This window comes from Ranitomeya variabilis, chromosome 4, assembly GCF_051348905.1.
Source record: "Ranitomeya variabilis isolate aRanVar5 chromosome 4, aRanVar5.hap1, whole genome shotgun sequence".
NCBI lineage: Eukaryota > Metazoa > Chordata > Amphibia > Anura > Dendrobatidae > Ranitomeya > Ranitomeya variabilis.
In genome coordinates this window covers 319,436,250-319,461,461 of record NC_135235.1, presented here as the reverse complement: position 1 = coordinate 319,461,461, position 25,212 = coordinate 319,436,250, and the positions used below count along the sequence as shown (strand labels likewise).

At 46.2% G+C, this 25,212-nt stretch overlaps 1 protein-coding gene across 1 annotated transcript in view; it reads left to right on the top strand.

The window, feature by feature from the left end:
* Positions 1 to 25,212, top strand: part of TECTA (tectorin alpha) — a 182,801-nt gene that overhangs the window by 115,873 nt on the left and 41,716 nt on the right. Inside the window, exons 10-13 of the mRNA XM_077250468.1 lie at positions 495 to 1,096; positions 3,250 to 3,811; positions 7,545 to 7,744; positions 13,934 to 14,317. Coding sequence (XP_077106583.1) covers positions 495 to 1,096; positions 3,250 to 3,811; positions 7,545 to 7,744; positions 13,934 to 14,317 — 1,748 coding nt within the window. The remainder of the gene's footprint in view (positions 1 to 494; positions 1,097 to 3,249; positions 3,812 to 7,544; positions 7,745 to 13,933; positions 14,318 to 25,212) is intronic.

Below are 25,212 nucleotides of genomic sequence, written 5' to 3'. Positions count from 1 at the left end.
CGAAGGCAGGACCGAAACGCGTGTTGGGGCGGACGCGCATTCTCCTGGGCTGTGGAATGCGCCCTATTTTTGGTAGTGACCACCCCTATACTGTCTTTACTAAGTTGCTTATATATTTAATGGCGCTTGGCACCCACCATGGCGCAAGGATTTCAATCCTTTAGTGATTTGCCCCGTGTTGAACACACTGTCTAATGTGACGTATAGATTGAAATTGGATATTATACACAGGTAGATGCTGAACATTTCCCATTGCCACTTGCCCAGGCCCATGCGCTTCCATCTTCACAGTACATTGTGTGTGATGGTTTTTGTATATCCCTTTCACCCTCACCAGTTGTTAATTGATTTTTTAACAATAAAGTTTATATTTTGTATATCAAATTGACCTGTGTATCATCCCTTGTTATTTGTTGTAAGGAATTATTGTAGAGTAGTCGCTGTTACTTTGGAGCGATATATCATTCTCAATTTAATGTGTTTCAATGTTTCAGCTCTCATGTGCCCTGAAAACAGCCATTTTGAAGAATGCATTACCTGTTCTGAAACTTGTGAAACGTTAGCCACAGGCCCAGTCTGTTCTGACAGCTGCACAGAAGGATGCCAGTGTGATGAAGGACTTGCTTTACAGGGTACCCGGTGTGTCCCAAGGAGTGAATGTGGCTGTAACTTTGATGGCCACCAGGTTTCCACTAATGAGACATTCTGGATTGACCTCGATTGTAAATCCTTTTGTTACTGTAATGGGTCAGACAACAGTGTGTACTGTGAGACTATGCCATGTAGGGATGAAGAGTACTGCATGGAAGACAATGGCCTCTTTTATTGCCAGCCGCGTACAGATGCTTCATGCATCGTCTCAGGATATGGACATTACCTTACGTTCGATGGCCTTCCATTTGATTTCCAGAGCAGCTGCTCTCTAATTCTTTGCACTACGGTTACTAATTCTAAAGCGGACACCGTCCCAAGATTTACAGTTACCGCTAAGAACGAGGACAGAGATGCTTCTCTCGCCCTATGGGTAAAGCAAGTGGAGGTAGAAGTCTACAATTTCAATATTGTCATCTATCGTGCATACAAACACACCGTCCTGGTAAGTGAACTTCATGTTTTAAGAACTTTAAGAACACTATGATCAACTGAGAAAAAGTTTAAGAACTTTGTAATAGCGTTGCATTACTTATCGTGTGCTGATCCGGTTATAGATCAGCTTGCCTGAACTTCCATACCTTCATCCATGGCACTAAACCACTGGCAGATGAAGTGTATTAATAATATTTACTAACTAGTGAGAAATGACACCGGTCAAAGGGTGGGATGTATTAAAAGGGCTGTCCACTACTAGGACAACCCCTTCTCACTCTGAATGTTTGCCACCATTAAAATATAAACACTTACTTGCCAAAATGCAGATCTCACTTCCTCTGGATGACTTATACATCCAAAGGTGGGACAGTGACGCCAGCGCTGATTCGGTGTAGGGCTCATGTGTGGTAACAACTGCATGGGAGCCCTGGGAACGTGAGTTCCAACATCTCTGCAATGTCACTGGCACAGGAGGTGAGTATAAGTGTTTTTATTTGAACTAGGACAAACATTCAGAGTAAGAAAGGGTTTTCCTACTAGTGGATAACCCATTTAAACAGTTAGTTTCTGGTCAGGATCTAATGTTCTTCTGTTAGAAACTGGAAAAATAGGCAAGTGTCAGGGCATTTCCAAAATGGCAGGTCATTTGGGATGTTTTTGGTGTGCAATGGGTAGTGCTTTCCAAAAGTGGTTCAAGGAAGGACAACTAGTGAACTGACACCAGGGCTATGGGCAATCAAGGGTAACCCAACTAATGAATGAATGCATAATTAATGCTTGCTAGAATATAAAATGACAGAACATACAGTCCATTATGGCTTGATGCATATGAGCGTGCATAGCGACAGATGCTATGCCGATGCTGAGCCCTGAGCAGCGTCAAAAGCTCCGACAATGGACAACTAGTCAGAACTGGAGCATGGAGAAATAGTAGTAGGTGGCCTGATTTGGGGAACCATGGTGGACCTAAGCCTATGATCACTTTTCAGTATGACTGGGTGCATGTGCATTGCTTCATTTAGGAAGATTGCCAGGATGAGGTATAGAAGGTAGGTAGGTTTGCTCAGGCAGTGTGAAGCTCTGGGTAATGTTCTGCTTAGGTAGTGGCAGTCATGAAGATGTTACTGTGACACGTACTGTTGCAGACCATGTAGACCCCTTCTTGGCACCAGTATTACCTTAGGGCAGTGGCTTCTCTTAGTTGGGTATTGCGCCATGCAAAAGTGCAAAAATTATTCAGGAATGGTTTGAGAAATATGAAAAAAGTTTAAGGTGTTGATTTAACCTTGAAATTCTCCAGATTTTAATCTGCACACATCTGTGGAATACACTGGAAATACAAATCTGATCCATGCCTAGCATAGCTGCAACAGCTTTAATGGCACACGGGGGACCAACACAATATTAGGCAAGTGGTTTTAATATTCTGATTGTGTGACGTATAATACAATCCAAATAGTTTTTCCAGCACCAAAATACTGTACAATGTCTGATGAAAAAGAGACATTTTTAGAATGTAAATCGCCAAACAAATAAAACACTAAATCCATAGTTGGAAAATATAAAACAAATTGATCACCTGAATCTATTATACTACTATATTTAAGAGAAGAAAATACCCCCTATTATGGAAGATGATGACAATTTCCCCTTTGTAATTGTATATTTTCCAAGAAAATCATCCAGACCCCTACATTTTGCCAATGAATTTATCCATCACAACATGGTCCACGTCTGTGATGACAGAATCTCCTTTCCAGTAGATTTAGAGCATGGCCCCTTCTAATTGTTACAGGCCTAGGTGTAAAAATGTCAATAGAAAGATCTCGGTACTGAATTTATTGATGATCTATGCTTAGGATAGGTCACCAATATCAGATCGGTGAAGATCCGACACCAGCACCCCGAACTGATCAGCTGTTCTCAGCTCCAGCAGTCGAATGTAAACTGTAAATGAAGCCAGAACAGCTCCATTCACTGTGAAGTGGTGTCTGCCGAGAACATTTATCATAACTCTGAACAATCGCTTTTGCATTATAAAATTGAACAAAGTTGACATTATTGGATTTATAACTTTGGTTTTGTGAGTTCTTAACCTTTTTTGTCCAACATGGCATGCTCTAATGTCCCTAAACTATATATGTGCCCTTCCCTTGGCAGGTAAATAATGAAAGGCTGTATTTGCCTCTAAAGTTAAGTCATGGAAAAGTTAATATTTTTGCCTTTGGTTTCCATATTGTTATTGAAACTGAGTTTGGCTTAAAAGTTGTATATGACTGGAAGACATTCCTCTCTGTCACAATTCCACGTTACATGCAAAACAGCACGTATGGCCTTTGTGGAAGGTACAATGGTAATATGGAAGATGACCTGCAGACTTCTAGTGGCTTCATAAGTATGAACGTCAATGAGTTTGGCCACAGTTGGGTGAAAAGAGACACCTTTTGCCAAGTTGGATGTGGTGATAGATGTCCTACCTGCACAAAGGTGGATGGATTTTGGAAAGCACAACAGCTTTGCAGCTTTATTCCCAACAGAAATGGGGTATTTGCCAAGTGTCACAGCAAAGTAAATCCAAGATTTTTCTTCAAAAATTGCTTATTTGACTCATGCATTGATGGAGGTGCTGTGGAAACTGCTTGTAGCTGGCTACAGAACTACGCAAGTACATGCCAAACACAAGGAATTGCTGTCACTGGTTGGAGGAACCATACATCTTGCTGTAAGTGTGACCAGACCACCCCTGGGATCTCCTGTATTAGTTAAAAAAGAAAAAATGGTGGACAGAAGTGGTGCGCACCCAAGGGCTAGGGGTACTCGGAACCGGGTCCTTCAGTTCTCAAGGGGGATGTCACGGTGGCTGACCCAGTCCGAGGCCCTTGGGACGTCCGTGTTAAAGGGAAAGGTCTTTAAAGGGAATGTTCATGACGCCACCTGTGGTATTCGGTCAGGATGACCGACACTGCTTTAAGGGGTCCGCTGGGGTGATGTTATGGCAGCTAGATGGTATACCTTCCCACAGGTGAAGTATGTCCCCAGGGCTTCCCAGTGTGTAGATGGTGGATGATGCGAAGCGCAGTGAAGAACGAGGACACAGGGTTGCAGTCTTTTTACCTTTTTACTGAAGGTTTCGCATTCCACAGTCCAGAGCACAGACCACAGGGTAGGCCGGTTTAGAGGCAAACCCAGAGTCCCCTTATCCAGGTAGAAATCAGTAGCCTTCCTCTAGCGCCGCGTGTTGTAGTACCTTACTGCTAAGCTTCTCATAAGGTCCTCACAACTGTTGAAGATGTTACAGATGTAATGTCTCTCTCTCTGTCCCCAGGATGGATAGGACAAACCCGTATGACCGGTGGCTTGAGGCTTTTTACAGGGTCTCTATCATGCCCCTGCCTCTCGTGGGTGCCACCTTGCCTCCTGGGTATAGGGTGGGCAGGTAACATGAAATTAGCTGTCCTGCCGGTCTCTGGAGCAAGGCATAAAGGACTGTTGCTCCCTCGGTGTGCCGACTACCGGGATCTTGTGCCCAGAAGGAGGCAGCCTGTGCAGGGCAGAACTCCTCTGATATCCACTCCTTTGCTACGACTTCTTCACCCTCTCTACAGTACAATTCTCCTTCAATGTCTCTTTCTGGGAGGCTGCTGCACTCAGGGCAGGCACAGCTCCGTGTCCTTCTGTCTCAGCCTCTGACAGGATCCCACCCCTGTCAGGGACCAACTACCTGAGCGAAGCTCAGCCAGCAACTGCCTAACTTCCACTCCAGGCAACCAGTTTTACCTAAGTGTGAGAAGTGCCCTAATAAATAGGAGCATAGCTCCCCCTGGTGGCCTGGAGTGCAAAATGTATTGCATGTTTGTGATACCTGGATTCAGTTATCTTTATTTTCCTCCAAACGTAACATCACTCCCCCCAGAGGAGAATGATATTACTGCAACGATCAGGACCCTGGGGCACTGCAGAAGCATGGTCAGCCTCCTCTTACCTCAGCACCACTGGTATCTCCTGTATTAGATCAGATAGACAGGGTGGACAGCAGTGTGAGCAGCCTCCTCTTACCTCAGCAACCCTGGTACCACCAGTGTTAGATCGAATAGACAGAGTGGACAGCAGGGTGAGTAGCCTCTTCTTACCTCAGCACTCCTTGTATCTCCAGTATTAGTTCAGATAGACAGGGTGGACAGCAGTGTGAGCAGCCTCTTCTTGCCTCAGCACCCCTGGTATCTACAGTATTATTTCAGATAGACAAGGTGGACAGCTGCGTGAGCAGCCTCTTCTTATCTCAGCATCTCTGTTATCTCCAGCATTAGATCAGATAGACAGGATGGACAGCAGTGTGAGCAGCCTCATCTTACCTCAGCAACCCTGGTACCACCATTGTTAGATCAGATAGACAGGATGGACAGCAGTGTGAGCAGTCTCCTCTTACCTCAGCAACCCTAGTACCACCAGTGTTAAATCAGATAGACAGAGTGGTCAGCAGTGTGAGTAGCCTCTTCTTACCTCAGCACTCCTTGTATCTCCAGTATTAGTTCAGATACCTCTGCACCTCTGGTATCTAAAGTGTTAGATCAGATAAACTGAGTGGACAGCAGTGTGGGTGGCCTCTTTTTGCCTCTACATGCCTAGTATCTCCTGTATTTGACCAGATAGACAGGATGGACAGCAGTGTGAGGAGCCTCTTCTTACCTTAGTACCCCTCGTATCTCTAGTATTACACCTATATATGCATTGAGTGCACATCTTCCTAGACATGAGGGACAGGAACAGAGCTTCCTACAGCACATGCTCACAGGCATCTGTCCATCTGTCCTATTAAAGGGGCTTTCCAATATATATACATTTCAAGTAAAGGTGCTTTCACATTGTGTTTAGGCATCAGTTCAGTCGGGGCTTATGTCTGAATCTCCCCGCAAAACGGGATTCGGATATATGTGCTGACTGGACCATAGACTATAATGGTGCCGACAGAACGAACATGTGCTCTACATTATTAATCTTTGAATTGTGCCTGAGATTAATAAAATGATTAGTATCCAACCTACAACATTCAAGCTGTTGTAAAACTACAACTCTAAGGGTACCGTTACACAAAACGATTTACCAACGATCACGACCAGCGATACGACCTGGCCGTGATCGCTGGTAAGTCGTTGTGTGGTCGCTGGGGAGCTGTCACACAGACAGCTCTCCAGCGACCAACGATGCCGAAGTCCCCGGGTAACCATGGTAAACATCGGGTTACTAAGCGCAGGGCCGCGCTTAGTAACCCGATGTTTACCCTGGTTAGCATCGTAAATGTAAAAAAAAAAAAAAACGTACATACTCACATTCTGGTGTCCATCAGGTCCCTAGCCGTCTGCTTCCCGCACTGACTGAGTGCCGGCCGTAAAGTGAAAGCAGAGCACAGCGGTGACGTCACCGCTGTGCTCTGCTTTTACTTTACCCTGGTTACAAGCGAATGCACACACACACACACACCGATCCAGCGATGACAGCGGGAGATCCAGCGACAAAATAAAGTTCCAAACGATCTGCTACGACGTACGATTCTCAGCAGGGTCCCTGATCGCTGCTGCATGTCAGACACAGCGATATCGTATGGATATCGCTGGAACGTCACGGATCGTACCGTCATAGCGACAAAAGTGCCACTGTGAGACGGTACCCTTAGGCCACGTTCACGTGCTCAGTATTTGGTGAGTTTTACACGTCAGTATTTGTAAGCCATAACCAGGAGTGAGTGATAAATCCAGAAGTGGTGATGTGTTTCTATTATACTTTTCCTCTGATTGCTCCTCTCCTGTTTTGGCTTACAAATAGGGTTGAGCGACTTTTGCTTTTTTAGGATCGAGTCGGGTCTCGTGAAACCCGACTGTCTCGAAAGTCGGATCGTGTGAAATCGGCCGATTATTGTGAAAAGTCGGGGGCCAACCGAAACACGAAACCCAATGCAGGTCTCTCTCTCTCTCTCTCTCTCTCTCTCAGATGGCGGTTTTACCCCCTGTGACACCGCACAAAGCAAGCCGGAGCCTATGTCATCACGCTGCCCACACTCCTTCATTGGCTGAAAAAATGGCGGGGAAAGCGTCATGAAACGCGACTTTGGCGCGAAGATCGCCGACCGCATGGCCGATCCCACAGTGGGATCGGGTCGGGTTTCATGAAACCCGACTTTGCTGAAAGTCGGCGACTTTTGAAAATGTCCGATCCGTTTCGCTCAACCCTACTTACAAATACTGAGGTAAAAAACTCACCAAATACTGACCGTGTGAACGTGGCCTTAGTATGAGTTTGGCATCAGATGGGCATCAGCCACCCCTGGGGAGCCATGAGATTAAAACCACTGCTTTATAGCATACAAATTCCACTATGGTAGACGTAACTGAGCAGAGAAGAGTCAGATTGTCATTTTCTTCTAGCATATGCATCTAGTAACTTGTCTATCTTGCCTGCAGTTGTGACGTGTCCTGCGTACAGTCACTATGAGAGTTGTGTTAGTGTGTGCCAACCTCGCTGTGCTGCTATTCGACTGAAAAGTGACTGCAATCATTACTGTGTGGAGGGTTGTCAGTGTGATCCTGGGTATGTGCTAAATGGAAAAAGCTGTATTCTCCCTCATAACTGCGGCTGTTATGCTGATGGCAAATACTATGAGGTAAGAATCCATCTATCTTTATTATATTTATAAAATAACAACTGAAATTTTATTGAAGGGAATCTGTCAGTAGGATCCACCCTCCAAAGCCATCTAAATGGGCATACAGGACAAAGGAAGCTGAATACAATGATATCTTGATATCTGCAATCTGATGTCTTATTCCAGAGAAATCCACATTTTTCTCAATATGTAAATGAGCGATTAAGATCTATGGGCTGACATAGATCTCCCTGAGAATCTGCCTCTGAAGCTTATTTTACATGAAGGGGGAGTTACCAATGTGATGTGTAACGGCTGCTCTTTGCTTTCCTGATCTCACTGCAGAGCTGTGTGTGATTGTACACAGGACAGCATTAAAGTGATTGTCCGGCCAGAAGTATTCAGTCACTGTATGTGACTGCAGTCTTGTGAATTGACAATCCACGCACGCTCTGACGATTCTTCAGAGTAGCTGGTGTGTTACTTAAAATATGTGATTTGCATACATACGGTCAAGTACTGACTAGATGGCTACGGACTCACTCAAAGCAAGTATATTGAGCAAGGATGGATACAGTCTAGTCGGCATGTAGTCAGAAGTATGCAAATCACATACTTGCAGTCACATGACCGCCCATTTCCGACTTCAAAGAATCCTCAGAGCGCAGAGTGAGCACACTGTGAGGATTCACAAGACTGCAATCACATACAGTGACTACAGACTTGTAGCTTAAGGCCGGACAATCAATTTAAATACATCTGCTGGTGTCCTTTCAGTAAGCTTCCACCTCACAGGTAGACAGTGTTAGAAAACAGCAGAGCTGTGAGAGCTACAGCAAATATGTTTGTTAGGAGATAAAGTTCAGTTCTACTGTCCTTTGTTAGTTACATGTCTCACACTGGTAACGCCACCTGTCATTTACAATTGCAATAAAAAAGCGAACAGGGGGGCGAATGAGCAGGACTAGTGGCACCTGATGAAGACGGCAGAACGCCATTGAAACACGTTGTGGACTTATTATTCAGTGGACTTATGAGTCAATAAAGGTTTGCACCTTTAATCCTTCCTGGCTCTTATCATCACCAGCCTAGCGCTCATCACTAGACCGCGTTATCTTATAAAATATCGGATCACAGATATCAAGGTATCATAGTACTCAGCTTCCTATGACCTATATGACTATATTGACGGCCAAGGAGAGCTGTTCCTTCTGACAGATTCAGAAATCAATTTCACCTGTAGTTTGTATTTTACAGCCTTCAAAATACTTGCCGGTGCGAACAGAAATATTTATACACGTTTTACAAATACTCACATGCCAACTATCCTGTATTTATCAGGAATCTTGAGATATAATCTTGGCACTATGGGTTTGGCAGGGACATTTCTGAGAGGGTTGGCATGCTCCTGGGCGGGGGATAGGACATAAAGGCCATACTGCCCCAACAGAAATGTTGGTAAGCATGAAAGTAAGTGAAAACCAAGGGATGTATATGAAGAATGCATGAAATGCATGGTCATTTTTACAAGCATTTTAAAAATGCTGAAATATGTGTTTAAAACCCCTTCCCGACCTTTGACGCCATGTAGGCGTCATGAAAGTCGGTGCCAATCCGACCTGTGACGCCTATGTGGCGTCATGGAGGGATCGCGTCCCTGCAGATCGGGTGAAAGGGTTAACTCCAATTTCACCCGATTTGCAGGGACAGGGGGAGTGGTACTTCAGCCCAGGGGGGGTGGCTTCACCCCGCTGTGGCTACGATCGCTCTGATTGGCTGTTGAAAGTGAAACAGCCAATCAGAGCGATTTGTAATATTTCACCTATGAAAATGGTGAAATATTACAATCCAGCCATGGCCGATGCTGCAATATCATCAGCCATGGCTGGAAACCCTGATTTGCCCCCCCCCCCCACCGCCACCGATCTGCTCCCCAGTCCTCCTTTCTGCCCCGTACTGTGGTCCGCTCCCCTCCATCCTCCTGTCCGCTCCCCCGTCCTCCTGTCCGCTCCCCCCCTGCTTCGATCCACGCCCCCATGCTCCGATCCCCCCCGTGCTCCGATCTCCCCCCTCATACTTACCGAGCCTCACGGTGTCCGTCCGTCTTCTTCATGGGCGCCACTATCTTCCAAAATGGCGGGCGGCCGGCAGATTCGTTCCAGGTACATTTTGATCAAAATAAAAAAATAGTAAATGAACCCCCCCTTTATCACCCCCATAGGTAGGGACAATAATAAAATAAAGAAAATTTTTTTTTTCTTCCCCCACTAGGGGTAGGGTTAGGGCTAGGGTTAGGGTTAGGGCTAGGGATAGAATTAGGGATAGAATTAGGGATAGAACTAGAGTTAGGGTTAGATTAGGCTATGTGCACACATGGTGCAGATTTGGCTGCGGATCCGCAGCCGATTGGCCGCTGCGGATTCGTAGCAGTTTTCCATCAGGTTTACAGTACCATGTAAACCTATGGAAAACCAAATCCGCTGTGCCCATGGTGCGGAAAATACCGCGCGGAAACGCTGTGCTGTATTTTCCGCAGCATGTCAATTCTTTGTGCGGATTCCGTTTTACACCTGTTCCTCAATAGGAATCCGCAGGTGAAATCCGCACAAAAAAACACTGGAAATCCGCAGTAAATCCGCAGGTAAAAGGAAGTGCCTTTTACCTGCGGATTTTTCAAAAATGGTGCGGAAAAATCTCACACGAATCCGCAATGTGGGCACATAGCCTTAGGGTTAGGGTTGGAATTAGAGTTAGGGTTGGAATTAGGGCTAGGGTTGGAAATAGGGTTAAGATTAGGCTTGTGGTTAGGGTTATGGTTAGGGGTGTGTTGGGGTTAGGGTTGTGGTTAGGGTTGGGATTAGGGTTAGGGTTGGGATTAGGGTTAGGGGTGTGTTGGGGTTAGGGTTGTGGTTAGGGGTGTGTTGGGGTTAGGGTTATATCTAGAGTTGGGATTAGGGTTTGGGGTGTGTTGGGGTTAGTGTTGGAGTTAGAATTGAGGGGTTTCCACTGTTTAGGCACATCAAGGGTCTCCAAACGCAACATGGCGCCACCATTGATTCCAGCCAATCTTGCGTTCAAAAAGTCAAATGGTGCTCCCTCCCTTCCGAGCCCCGTCGTGCACCTAAACAGTGGTTTACCCCCACATATGGGGTACCAGCATACTCAGGATAAACTGGACAACAACGATTGGGGTCCAATTTCTCCTGTTACCCTTGCGAAAATAAAACATTGCTTGCTAAAACATCATTTTTGAGGAATGAAAAATTATTTTTTATTTTCATGGCTCTGCGATGTAAACTTCTGTGAAGCACTTGGGGGTTCAAAGTGCTCACCACACATCTAGATAAGCTCCTTGGGGGTCTAGTTTCCAAAATGGGGTCACTTGTGGGGGGTTTCTACTGTTTAGGCACATCAGGGGCTCTGCAAACGTAACATGATGCCCGCAGACCATTCCATCAGAGTCTGCATTTCAAAAGTCACTACTTCCCAGCCAAGCCCCGACGTGTGCCCAAACAGTGGTTTTACCCCCACATATGGGGTATCAGTGTACTCAGGACAAACTGGGCAACAACTATTGGGGTCAAATTTCTCCTGTTACCCTTGTGAAAATAAAAAATTGCTTGCTAAAACATCATTTTTAAGGAAAGAAAAATGATTTTTTATTTTCACGGCTCTGCGTTGTAAACTTCTGTGAAGCACTTGGGGGTTCAAAGTGCTCACCACATATCTAGATAAGTTCCTTGGGGGGGGTCTAGTTTCCAAAATGGGGTCACTTGTGGGGGATTTCTACTGCTTAGGCATATCAGGGGCTCTACAAACGTAACATGATGCCCGCAGACCATTCCATCAAAGTCTGCATTCCAAAACGTCACTACTTCCCTTCCGAGCCCCGACGTGTGCCCAAACAGTGGTTCCCCCCCACATATGGGGTATCAGCGTACTCAGGACAAACTGGACAACAACTTTTCGGGTCTAATTTCTCTGTTACTCTTGTGAAAATAAAAAATTGCGGGCTAAAAAATAATTTTCGAGGAAAGAAAAATGATTTTTTATTTTCACGGCTCTGCGTTATAAACTTCTGTGAAGCACTTGGGGGTGAAAGTGCTCACTGCACATCTAGATTAGTTCCATGGGAGGTCTAGTTTCCAAAATGGGGTCACATGTCGGGGAGCTCCAATGTTTAGGCACACAGGGGCTCTCCAAACGCGACATGGTGTCCGATAACCATTGGAGCTAATTTTTCATTCAAAAAGTCAAATGGCGCTCCTTCCCTTCCGAGCCCTGCCGTGTGCCCAAACAGTGGTTTACTCCCACATGTGAGGTATCAGTGTACTCAGGAGAAATTTCCAAATAAATTTTAGCATCCATTTTATCCTGTTGCCCATGTGGAAATGAACAAATCGAGGCTAAAAGAATTTTTTTGGGAAGAAAAAAGTACTTTTTCATTTTTACGGATCAATTTGTGAAGCACCTGGGGGCTCAACGTGCTCACTATGCATCTAAATAAGTTTCTTGTGGGGTCTAGTTTCCAAAATGGGGTCACATGTTGGGGAGCTCCAATGTTTAGGCACACAGGGGCTCTCCAAATGCGACATGGTGTCCGCTAACGATTGGAGCTAATTTTTCATTCAAAAGTCAAATGGCGCGCTTTCCCTTCCGAGCCTTGCCGTGTGCACAAACAGTGGTTTGTGACCACATATGAGGTATCAGTGTACTCAGGAAAAATTGCCCAACACATTTTAGGATCCATTTTATCCTATTGCCCATGTGAAAATGAAAAAATTGAGGCTAAAAGAAATTTTTTGTGAAAAAAAAGTACTTTTCATTGTTACGGATCAATTTGTGAAGCACCTGGGGGTTCAAAGTGCTCACTATGCATCTAGATAAGTTCCTTGGGGGGTCTAGTTTCCAAAATGGGGTCACTTGTGGGGGAGCTCCAATGTTTAGGCACACAGGGGCTCTCCAAACGCGACATGGTGTCCGCTAAAGATTGGAACCAATTTTTCATTGAAATAGTCAAATGGCGCTCCTTCCCTTCCGAGCCCTGTTGTGCGCCAAAACAGTGGTTTCCCCCACATAAGGGGTATCGGCGTACTCAGGACAAATTGTACAATAACTTTTGGGGTCCAGTTTCTCTTTTTACCCTTGGGAAAATAAAAAAAATGTTGCTAAAAGATCATTTTTGTGACTAAAAAGTTAAATGTTCATTTTTTCCTTCCATGTTGCTTCTGCTGCTGTGAAGCACCTGAAGGATTAATAAACTTCTTGAATGTGGTTTTGAGTACCTTGAGGGGTGCAGTTTTTATAATGGTGTCACTTTTGGGTATTTTCAACCATACAGACCCCTCAAACTGACTTCAAATATGAGGTGGTCCCTAAAAAAAATGGTTTTGTAAATTTCGTTGTAAAAATGAGAAATCACTGGTCAAATTTTTACCCTTATAACTTCCTAGCAAAAAAAAACTTTGCTTCCAAAATTGTGCTGATCTAAAGTAGACACGTGGGTAATGTTATTTATTAACTATTTTGTGTCACATAACTCTCTCGTTTAACAGAATAAAAATTCAAAATTTGAAAATTGCGAAATTTTCAAAATTTTAGCCAAGTTTCCATTTTTTTCACAAATAATTTTTGCGTTTATCGACCTAAATTTACCACTAACATGAAGCCCAATATGTCACGAAAAAACAATCTCAGAACCGCTAGGATCCATTGAAGCGTTCCTGAGTTATTACCTCATAAAGGGACACTGGTCAGAATTGCAAAAAACGGCCAGGTCATTAAGGTCAAAATAGGCTGGGTCATGAAGGGGTTAAAGGAGGCCTAAAATCCTACTTTAGCCAGATGGACACCATTTTACCCAATTGGTATCCATAAATGTAAATTAAAATCTGCAGAAACCTTAGCGCAGCTAAGGTGAGGCCTCACTGCAGTGGAAAGCTGCGCGGACGCCCAGATTTACTGCAGACTGGCTCCGTTTTCAGATTAATAGCTGTACAGCCTTGTGGGTAAAGCTGCCTTTTTACATGCAAAATGTTGAAGTCATTAATTGTTTTGAATATGACAGCAATTTGCACTAAAATATTGCAGTGGCTGACTACACCTGGAATCATTCTACTGATGAACATTATTTTTGATCAGTGCTGTAAATTTAGAAATCATATGAATAAATTTTGGGAGATAATTAGTTTTGTTTTTATTTTTTAGCCTAAGCAATTATTCTGGAATAGTGACTGTACGAGACGCTGCCGCTGCTTTGGGAGAAATCTCATCCAGTGCGATCCAAGACACTGCAAGTCAGATGAAGAATGTGCCCTAAGGAATGGAGTCCGAGGCTGTTTTAGCAAGAAAAGCTCTTACTGCATTGCCGCAGGAGGCGGCGTCTTCAGGACCTTTGATGGAGCTTTTCTCCGTTTTCCGGCAAACTGCGCATTTGTACTTTCTACCATTTGCCAAAAGCTCCCTGATATCTCCTTCCAGTTGATTATTAATTTTGACAAATGGTCTTCACCGAACTTGACTGTCATATCTCCAGTTTATTTTTACATTAACGAAGAGCAAATCCTCATTAATGATCGCAATACTGTAAAGGTAATGGGTTTTGCCATTCATTATAAATGTTTTGTTATTAATTCTTGAATTCTGCGTTATTTAACCAGGCTGCATAATAGATATGTTTGATGTTACTCGTTCATATTATTATTGCTAAAGTATGTGCTTCCAGTTAATGAGATCCAACTGCCATCACACTATGAAAAGAATGAACTTCTTCAGCAGCAATGCAAGGAAGGTCAACATAGTCATAATGACCTGATAGAGCTGTGCTGATGGTCAATGCACTGCTGTTGTACTGGAGTGCCACCATACAAGAAAAAAGCGGTCTATTTGAAGATCTGCCTCCAAATTATAATTATATAACATATCATAACTTATAAAATGGCCCCATGATGTAATTCACATGGCAGCCCATGCTAGTCAGTATGGGTTGAAGGCTGAAAAAACACAACTCCCGAGACCTGTGTCTCAACTGACAGAAGCTGTATTGCAAGTACACATACAGGATCTACCAGAGCTACAATGGAATGGTTTAGATCAAAGCATATCCAAGTGTGTGTTAATGGCCCAATCACATTCCAGACATAAAACTTTTATAAAATGACCCCATGATGTAATTCGTATGGCAGTCCATCCTAGAGATGTGTCAGGTATGGGTTGAAGTCTGAAAAAAACCAAAAACCTCTTGAGACCTATGTCTCAACTGACAGAAGCTGTGTTGCAAGTACACATACAGGATCTACCAGAGCTACAATGGAATGGTTTAGATCAAAGCATATCCAAGTGTGTGTTAATGGCCCAATCACATTCCAGACATAAAACTTTTATAAAATGACCCCATGATGTAATTCGTATGGCAGTCCATCCTAGAGATGTGTCAGGTATGGGTTGAAGTCTGAAAAAAAACAAAAACCTCTTGAGACCTATGTCTCAACTGACAGAAGCTGTGTTGCAAGTACACATACAGGATCTACCAGAGCTACAATGGAATGGTTTAGATCAAAGCATATCCATGTGTGTGAATGGCCCAGTCACAGTCCAGACCTAAACCCCATTGAGAATTTGTAACTTGTAAATTTCTGTTCACAGACGCCTCCATCTAATCTCACTGAGATAGAGCTAGTTTGCAAAGAAGAATGGGCAACATTTTCAGCTCTAGATATGCAAAATTGGTAGAGACATACCCGAAAAGACTTGCAACAGTAATTGCAGCCAAAGGTGGTCCTTCAAAGTATTGACTCAGGGGGATGAATACAAATGCATGTCACAATTTTCAGATTTATATTCTTAAAATAATTAGAAAAATCTGAACCATTTCCTTTATACTTCACAAATACTTGCTGCTTTTTGTTAATCTACCACATAAATTCCTGATAAACGTTTGTGGGTACAATGTGAAAAATGGGGAATGTTCACGGGGTATGAATACTTTTTCAAGGTACTGTACATGTCTTCATATGTATGATGGGTTAAAAAGGCTTTTAAATCCTATTCCCATGTGATAAACTTTGACTAAGGGCATTTAACACAACCAACAGAGATGTGTAAGCTTTTTTTACATCATGTAGGATACTGTCTTTTTAATGGATAGTAATTAAATACCGATAAATTTTTAATTTAGTGGATGTGCCATGAATTCTTTTTTTTTTCTCAATGACTGTCCATGTACAGTAATATATGGATATCATGGAGGGGTTGAATCTAATATTGATGACCTATGTCCAGGATCATGAATTATTTGCGCCTACTCTTTTGAATTGGAGCTGATCTCCAGGACCTTCTAATAACAGATGATCGGTTGGGTTGTCGGGTTTTAGACTTTCCTCAAAAGGATAAGTCATCAATAGATATTAAGTAGAAGCTGCTCTTAGAAAGTGACACTCTGTACTGGCTCGTAAAAAAGCGTTATTGTCACCCAAGAACAAATGAGATTAAGCCACGTTCATGACTAGACTGTAATTCAATTACCAGAAACAAAAAAAATTAACTGCTGCATAAAAGCCAAATTACAAAATGCTAATGGAATTCTGAATCGTTTTCTAAGAAATATTAATGAGATTTTACTGGTGATAGTAAGGATTATTAACAGCATTAACTAAGATAAATGAGATTTCGAACAATTGAACTGTATGGTCATTATTTCAGCAGCTCTACTGGATTCTGACCTAACAAGAACTGTGATGGAGAAGAAAGGCTTGGGGTCCTGGAGGGAAGGCTTTTCTACCCTATTAAATGACACAGATTCTAATCACAAAGGATAAGTGTCAGAATATTGAATAGGCAATAAGAAAAGTAAAAATCCTGTGGCTCTTTTGAAATCCAAATGCTAAACCCATAGAAGATCCGACTCAAGGCCTGTATGCTGGAATCCACAGACAATTCGCTGCCAATTTCAAAGAATGGAGTGGATAAACACTATGCTATCTCATTGTCTAAATTTGGAAGACTCTCCACAAAGATCTCTCAAGCCTACAATTCTTTTTTTCTGTTCTCACAGGCACTCACTAAGGAACTTTCATTCTTAAAGAGAAGCTGTCACTTGCACGAAAAAAATTGACTTAAATTTCTTCTAAAAATCCTCAAGCCCTCCTGATTCCGACATTCTTTTCTGTTTTTCAACGAGTTCCTCTATTGCAGGAATATTCACATTTCTTGATATTTTTTTTTGAGTGTAATATATGAAATCTCTGCTTTGCAGTCCAACCGGGCGTTTCTTCACTGTTTTCTCTTGGGGCTTGCGCTTTCACCTCTCTCTTTCTCTTAAATCACAGTTTGGCAGCATCTGAGGCCTGTGAAGAAACGCCCAGTTGGACTGCAAGCAGAGATTTCACTTGCTGCGCTCCAGAAGACACAGATGTGAATATCTCTGAAATAGAGTGACACAACAAAAAACAGAAAAGAGCTGCAGAATCAGGGGTGCTTGGGGATTCTTACAGGGTATTTGTTAGGAGTCGAGTTTCCTCTGCTGCACATGGGGAATCTCGATCCGTGTCTGCTGCGGTCTCCCATTCTCCATCGGCCGCAGTGGAGTCTGCTCAGCGCAGACGTCGGTCCCAGCGTCTCACTGGGACTGATTCTGTGCAAAGGGTTACTGCTGCCTCTCCAGGCTCTGCTATTGTACCCTGCACTGATCTGCGGTGAGCAGGCTTTTCTGGGACTAAGTCCTGCTTTGCACACACTGAGCATGCCCAGGGTAAGATCTCTCAGTGGAGATCAAGGGTCACATGCTCAGGTACTGCAGCCAAATCTACTGGTCCTTCTAGGAAGGTCCTGTAGGTACGCAGTCTCTGTAGCAGTCTCTCATTGGTTCTTTTAGGAAGGTCCTGTACGTGCTGCAGCTATTTAAGGCTCGCGTGGCCGCACGGCCATGCGCTAGTATCTTCCAAAGTTATGTGCTTTGCGCCACTGTGATCATGTGTTTGAATGTGTTCAGGGACCCGGCTGAAATAAGCCCCTAGAATGCTGGCACCTCCGGCGAGGAGTGTTGTGTGCATGCATGACCACTGACTGCTCTCATCTGGGTAGTTAACCTGTGCCTCTGTGAGTCTAACAGGGCACAGAGCTTTGTTTTCGCGGCCGCTCTGTGAAGCTAACAGAGCTGGTTCATACCGCCATATTGAGCCGTCATTCACTTAGCAGCAGGTTCTTTCCTGCACGGTGGATCCCGGGTTGCGAACGCACCAATCCCATCAATAAATATATTCGGTGCGTTCCGCAAACCCTAACAGTATACTAGCGCCAGGATCTAGCTAAGTAATGGTGGGTGAACAGCGATTGCAGGGGTACATCCAGCTGCTGGAGGGTCGGTTGACGTCTCTTGAGCGTGCATCCTCGGCAGTGGATGTTACCGCAATAGTGCAGCGCCCCAGAGTCCTGGTCGTTGCAGTACTGATGCTCCGCCGCTAAGGGGGGCTATGGTACGTCTGATGGCACTGAAGGAGTTCTTCTGACCAGGTATCACAGTCACCAATACACTTCACAGTCTGGCCTCTAGGGGGAGCTAAGGGTTCTATGTATTAGGCCACTCCTCACAATCTGGTAAAACTGGGGGTTAGGCAGAAAGTCAGACAGAAGCTGACTGGGAATCGAACAGGCAACATCCTGTGGCAGAGGGTGTTGCGGGGAGAGACTCAGAGGGGTCCCTGTCAGGGGTGGGATCCTGACAGAGGCCTAGCGAACAGAGAGAACGTTACGGGACCGCGCCTGCACCTGATCGCGGCGGTACCCTAAGAAAGGACAAGAAGCGAGGTATATTGTGCTGAGTGAGAAACGAGATCAACGCAACAAGGAGAAATACCAGTAGGAGTCGTGCTGTAAGATCGAGGCAACATCCTACTGAGGCGCGTAGCCGGTGGCCGGAACGCCGAGGAAGTATCAGGCTCCAAGCAATACTTCAAACCTACGGCAGGACAGTCAGCTATAGGCGGGCTGTCTCACACCAATCACCTATGAAGACATGGGGGGCACACTAGGAGAAGGGCGACACTAGGGTCCAGGAAGAGCTCCGAGCCTACCCATCATACGGGTGCGTCCTAGCCATATCATCTGGGGGACGAAGAAGAACATCAGAATCCAGTTGTGAGGGAACACGAGAAACAGACACAACAGTTGTGGGGACTATCCCGTGAGCACAGCAGGGGAGGACCGCAACACACAAGCGCTAGAAGGTAGGCACAAATTTCCACCTGTAAAGGGAACTCTGGAGGTGCCATCGGACCGGCCGGACTTGCGCAGCCAGGTTGACCGTATTCCGGACTGAGGATCCTAAAGCCTTCAGTAAAGAGGTAAAGAGACTGCAACCTGGTGTCCTCGTTATTTACTGTGACCGGCACTGCATCGCACCACCACAACATCATCATCGTTCCATCCACACCCTTCATTGTACGCCCCTCAGCAGGGTCACGGACCGGGCCTAGCCACCGTGACAATCCCAGAGCAGAGACCCAGAGGCCCGGTACCGGGTACCCCTCGGCCCTGCGGCAGTGGGGGCGCTACAACCTGGCGTCACGAACAGGATCTACTTAAGCCTGAAGAATCAGGTCATGTGTGCCTTGGAACTGTGATTTATTGGACTTGGACTGTGACTTATTGCAAAGACTGTGTATTGCCACTTGCTGCCAAAGGTTCCCGCCAAAACCGCCGCCATTACAGCGCTAAGGAGAGCGCAGGAGAAGAAGAGGGGCGTGAAGTGGGCGTAAACAAGCTGAAGAGCGCGAAAGACAATGGCCGCCCAGTCTAAATATTTCGGCCCCTTGAGGACGTGTCCGTCAGCAGCCGAGATCCGCCTCCTGATCCTCAATGGTGGGCAGAGACAAAGAAAACGAAACCGCCCACGAAGGAGAGAGCGGGAAAAGGACCAGGAAGAAGAAGTGAGCGACATGGAGGACGCCATGGCCAGCCGCCCGGAGCCGGAGCGTGGGGTCGGAGCAGAGGACTCCCCCAGCTACCCAGAGAGATACCGCAGCCAGGCATCACCTGTTGGCTCTGACTTCCTGCAGGCCGGAGTGGACGAGCTCAGCGACCAACTCCTGCGGATGCAGCTGAGCACTGAGGCCGGGTGGAAGAAGACCGTCATCGGGAGCCTCACCAGACGTCTGTCGGCAGCCTCGTCTGGTCCAGAGCAGGAAAGAAGTTCCAGCGCTCCGAAGCCAGAAAGCAAGGCCCTGCCGGAAAGCAAGATGCTGCAAACGGAGATGACAACGCCGCAGCGCAAGGCCCTGCAACCAGCGCTCCAGATCCCAGCGGAGACAGAGCAGATCTGCACCGGAGGGACCGCATCTGAAGCAGGTATGAAGAACGACCCTGCCCCGCCAGCAGAGGACCTGCTGATAGGCCCCGTCGCGGCAGCCCCTCTCCCTGGGACCTATAGACTCCAGCGCCTTACACCCTGGGATCAGGCCACGGGTATGGAGCACTTCTTAAAGGCCCCGATCTCGCCGATCACCTTGCTGAGCGAGGTCTATGCGGAGCTACGGCTGCCAGAGCAAGAGTAAACCTCGATGCCATGGATATGTATATAGTTCATTTAATTGTTTGTCTTCTTGCTTGTTTCTGCTGCTACAACCCGACTTGGGTTAACTCTTAAAGGGATCCCTTTGTTTACCCGGGATCCCTTCTTCTGCTTTTTGTTTTTGTTTCCTGTTTTATCATTGTGGAAAGAACTGCTGGATCATGAACACTGCATGATTACAAACTTATTGTAAATAGTTTGCACCTTCTTAAAGGTGCCCTCTACTGGTTTTATAAAAGAAAGGACTCTTTGCGAAGAAGCTGTTCTTGGAAACAGCATCGGAGTCCTTACTGCGTACGGACTTGCAGCTTGAGAAGTTGCACTACCTCATAGAGACTTGGTTCCTTCTTAAAGGGAACGTTCATCGATAGCACTTAAAGAGTGATGATGCTTTAAAAGAAAGTACTAATAATGCTTACGTATAAAAAGTTATATGTAGTCAGACAGTTGATAGTAAGAAATGTTTAATAATGTGTTAGAGAATGAGGACAGGAAGTGAACCCGTACGGGGTTAGTCGGTGAGTCCTCCTAGGAGCCATACAGAGATGGCTCAGTGATCCTGAACTGAGAGATGGATAATACGTTCTATACTGTGTATAGTAGCAGAAAGGCAGTAGGCCCGGGCAGAAAGGGGCGGTCCTGCAACAGAACGAGAGGCAGTAGGCCTGGGGCAGATAGACAGGCGGTCCTGCAGATGTAAAGATGGAAAATGAAGAAAAAAAGTTGATTAGCCTTATAATGTTTTATAAGAAGGTCTTTAGTGGATTCAGTGTGTACGTCCTTAAAGGCAATGTTAAATTATTGTTCAGAAATTTGTACTAAGTAGAATACCCGGTTGGGTAAGAAAAGTTATTTATAGTAAGTTATTTAAAGTATTTGACTATGTTTGTAACGTTCAAGTGTCCTCACCTCCCATAAAGGGAAGCTCTGTTCAAGTATACTTATTGTTATTTGCATTTTCAAAATTGTATGTCTTTTTGCTGACATGTATTGTTGTTTTCTTCCCAGTCCCGGATTACTGGATTTAACCGGGGGGAGTGCAGCGCCCCAGAGTCCTGGTCGTTGCAGTACTGATGCTCCGCCGCTAAGGGGGGCTATGGTACGTCTGATGGCACTGAAGGAGTTCTTCTGACCAGGTATCACAGTCACCAATACACTTCACAGTCTGGCCTCTAGGGGGAGCTAAGGGTTCTATGTATTAGGCCACTCCTCACAATCTGGTAAAACTGGGGGTTAAGCAGAAAGTTAGACAGAAGCTGACTGAGAATCGAACAGGCAACATCCTGTGGCAGAGGGTGTTGTGGGGAGAGACTCAGAGGGGTCCCTGTCAGGGGTGGGATCCTGACAGAGGCCTAGCGAACAGAGAGAACGTTACGGGACCGCGCCTGCACCTGATTGCGGCGGTACCCTAAGAAAGGACAAGAAGTGAGGTATATTGTGCTGAGTGAGAAACGAGATCAACGCAACAAGGAGAAATACCAGTAGGAGTCGTGCTGTAAGATCGAGGCAACATCCTACTGAGGCGCGTAGCCGGTGGCCGGAACGCCGAGGAAGTATCAGGCTCCAAGCAATACTTCAAACCTACGGCAGGACAGTCAGCTATAGGCGGGCTGTCTCACACCAATCACCTATGAAGACATGGGGGGCACACTAGGAGAAGGGTGACACTAGGGTCCAGGAAGAGCTCCGAGCCTACCCGTCATACGGGTGCGTCCTAGCCATATCATCTGGGGGACGAAGAAGAACATCAGAATCCAGTTGTGAGGGAACACGAGAAACAGACACAACAGTTGTTGGGACTATCCCGTGAGCACAGCAGGGGAGGACCGCAACACACAAGCGCTAGAAGGTAGGCACAGATTTCCACCTGTAAAGGGAACTCTGGAGGTGCCATCGGACCGGCCGGACTTGCGCAGCCAGGTTAACCGTATTCTGGACTGAGGATCCTGAAGCCTTCAGTAAAGAGGTAAAGAGACTGCAACCTGGTGTCCTCGTTATTTACTGCGACCGGCACTGCATCGCACCACCACAACATCATCATCGTTCCATCCACACCCTTCATTGTACGCCCCTCAGCAGGGTCACGGACCGGGCCTAGCCACCGTGACAATCCCAGAGCAGAGACCCAGAGGCCCGGTACCGGGTACCCCTCGGCCCTGCGGCAGTGGGGGCGCTATAATAGCTGTTCAGGCTGCTAGCGTGGCTGCAGCAGCTTTACCCACTGCCACCTCTGTTCTGACCATATCTCACCTCCCATTGCCTGAGAGATACTCTGGGGACAGTAAGTCCTGTAGGGGTTTCGTGAGCCAGTGTGGTATACATCTCGAGCTCCTGGCTGCACGTTTTCCCACAGAGCGGGCAAAGGTGGGATTCATAATCTCTCTCTTGTCGGACAGGGCATTGGAGTGGGCTACGCCACTGTGGGAGCGCAACGATCATGTGGTGCGGAGTGTTTCTCAGTTTCTGGACACTCTGAAACGGGTCTTTGTAGGACCTCAAGTCACCCATGATACAGCGCTCCAGCTGCTGGCTTTGACTCAGGGTTCAGACATGGTCAGCCATTTTGCAGTTCACTTCCGGACGTTAGCGTCTGAGTTAGAGTGGCCAGATAAAACCCTCATTCCCATATTTTGGAGGGGGCTGGCTGACAATGTGAAGGACGCTTTGGCTACTAGGGAGATTCCCGCCACACTGGAGGATCTCATAGCTGTATCAACTCACATAGACCTTCGTTTTCATGAGCAAAGGTTGGAGCGAGCCCAGTGTAGGCAGAGGTTTCGGCTGCCTCCCACCTTCGCCAGACCTCTGGAATCTCCAGTCCAGGCGTCCGTCACATGAGGCCATAGAGGTGACACGAGCGGGACCCAAGTCCCAGTCCGCTCGTGCACATAAGGTCTGTCATGTTTGCCGGCAGTCAGGACATCTTGCCTCCAAGTGTCCTCAGCGGTCGGGGAAACGTCAGCGTCTAGTGGCAGTAGGAGGAGGTACACTAGACACGGCGACGTTTGCCTCAAAGTTGTCCTTCAAGGGGACAATTACCTTTGGCCCATCTACTCTTATGGTAGAGCTATGCGTGGACTCTGGGGCGGAGGGTAATTTTATGTCATCTGCTTTCGCCCAGCGTCATGCAATACCCCTGGTTATGCTCGCCAAACCAGTAACCGTTCGAGTGGTAAATGGGTCGACACTACCCACTCAGATTACCCACCAAACCATTCCTATCACGCTTTCTGTGTCTCCATCACATCAGGAGATTATCTCCCTATTAGTCATTCCTGAGGGAATTGATGAGGTCCTGTTGGGGATACCATGGTTACGCTACCATTCTCCTCATATAGAGTGGTCCTCAGGGAGATTTTTGAGATGGAGTAAATCCTGCGAGGGTAGATGTCAGAGGGAGTGCGTTCAGGTTGCTACAACACAGGTACCCGCAGATCTTTCCTCTCTCCCCAAACACTATTGGCCCTATGCAGACGTGTTCTCCAAAAGGGCTGCGGAGACCCTTCCGCCTCACCATCCCTATGACTGTCCTATTGACCTCTTGCCTGGTGCTGAGCCTCCCCGGGGTCGAGTTTACCCGTTATCTCTCCCGGAGACGGAGGCAATGTCTCTGTACATCCAAGAGAATCTGGCAAGAGGATTCATTAGAAAGTCAGTGCCACCTGCAGGAGCAGGGTTCTTCTTCATAGAGAAGAAGACAGGAGACTTACTTCCATGCATAGATTACAGGGGTCTTAACGCTATCACAGTTAAGAACAAGTACCCATTACCCCTGATTTCTGAGCTTTTTGATAGGCTACGGGGAGCAAGGGTATTTACAAAATTAGATCTGCGGGGTGCCTACAACCTGATTCGCATCCGTGAGTGGGACGAATGGAAGACGGCTTTTAACACCAGGGATGGGCATTATGAGTATCTGGTGATGCCCTTTGGGCTCTGTAATGCGCCAGCCGTTTTCCAAGACTTTGTGAACAACATTTTCCGGGATATGCTCACTACCTCGGTCGTAGTCTATCTGGTTGATATTCTCATCTACTCTCCAGATATTGACTCCCATCGGAGAGATGTTCGCAAAGTCTTCGACCTCTTACGGGCAAACTCCCTCTACGCCAAGTTGGAGAAGTGTGTGTTTGAGCAGGAGTCCTTGCCTTTCCTTGGTTATATCATCTCTGCCCAGGGTTTGGCTATGGATCCTGCCAAGCTACAGGCTGTGATGGACTGGCAGGAAACCCATTCTCTTAAAGCGGTGCAGCGCTTTATGTGGTTCATAAATTACTATCGCCAGTTCATTCCACACTTCTCAACTTTGGAAGCTCCCTTGGTTGCCCTCACCAAGAAGAGAGCAAATCCCAAGTTGTGGTCAGAGGAGGTCTCCAAGGCCTTTCTCTCGATTAAGTCACACTTCGCTAGCGCTCCCATCCTACATCGCCCCAATGTAGATAAGCCATTTATCATGGAGGTGGATGCCTCATCCGTTGGTGCTGGAGCAGTCCTTTTCCAAAAGGATGCTCAAGGTCGGAAGCATCCTTGCTTCTTTTTCTCCAAGACCTTCACACCAGCGGAGAGGAATTATTCCATCGGGGACAGGGAGTTGCTAGCCATGAAGTTGGCTTTTTCAGCGTGGAGACACCTCTTGGAGGGAGCTCGCTTTCCCTTCCAAGTGTTCACTGACCACAAGAACTTGGTGTATATACAGACGGCCCAGCGGCTGAATTCTCGCCAGGCTAGATGGTCCCTGTTCTTCTCCCGGTTCCATTTTACTCTTCATTTTCTCTCCGGGGAGAAGAACATTCGTGCCGACGCTCTCTCCCGCTCCGTAGTGTCATCTGAGGAGGAGGAGGAGCCTCGGCTTATTGTCCCTTCTGAGAGCCTGAGAACTGTGGCTCCGGTTTCGCTTGAGTCCGTGCCCCCGGGCAAGACT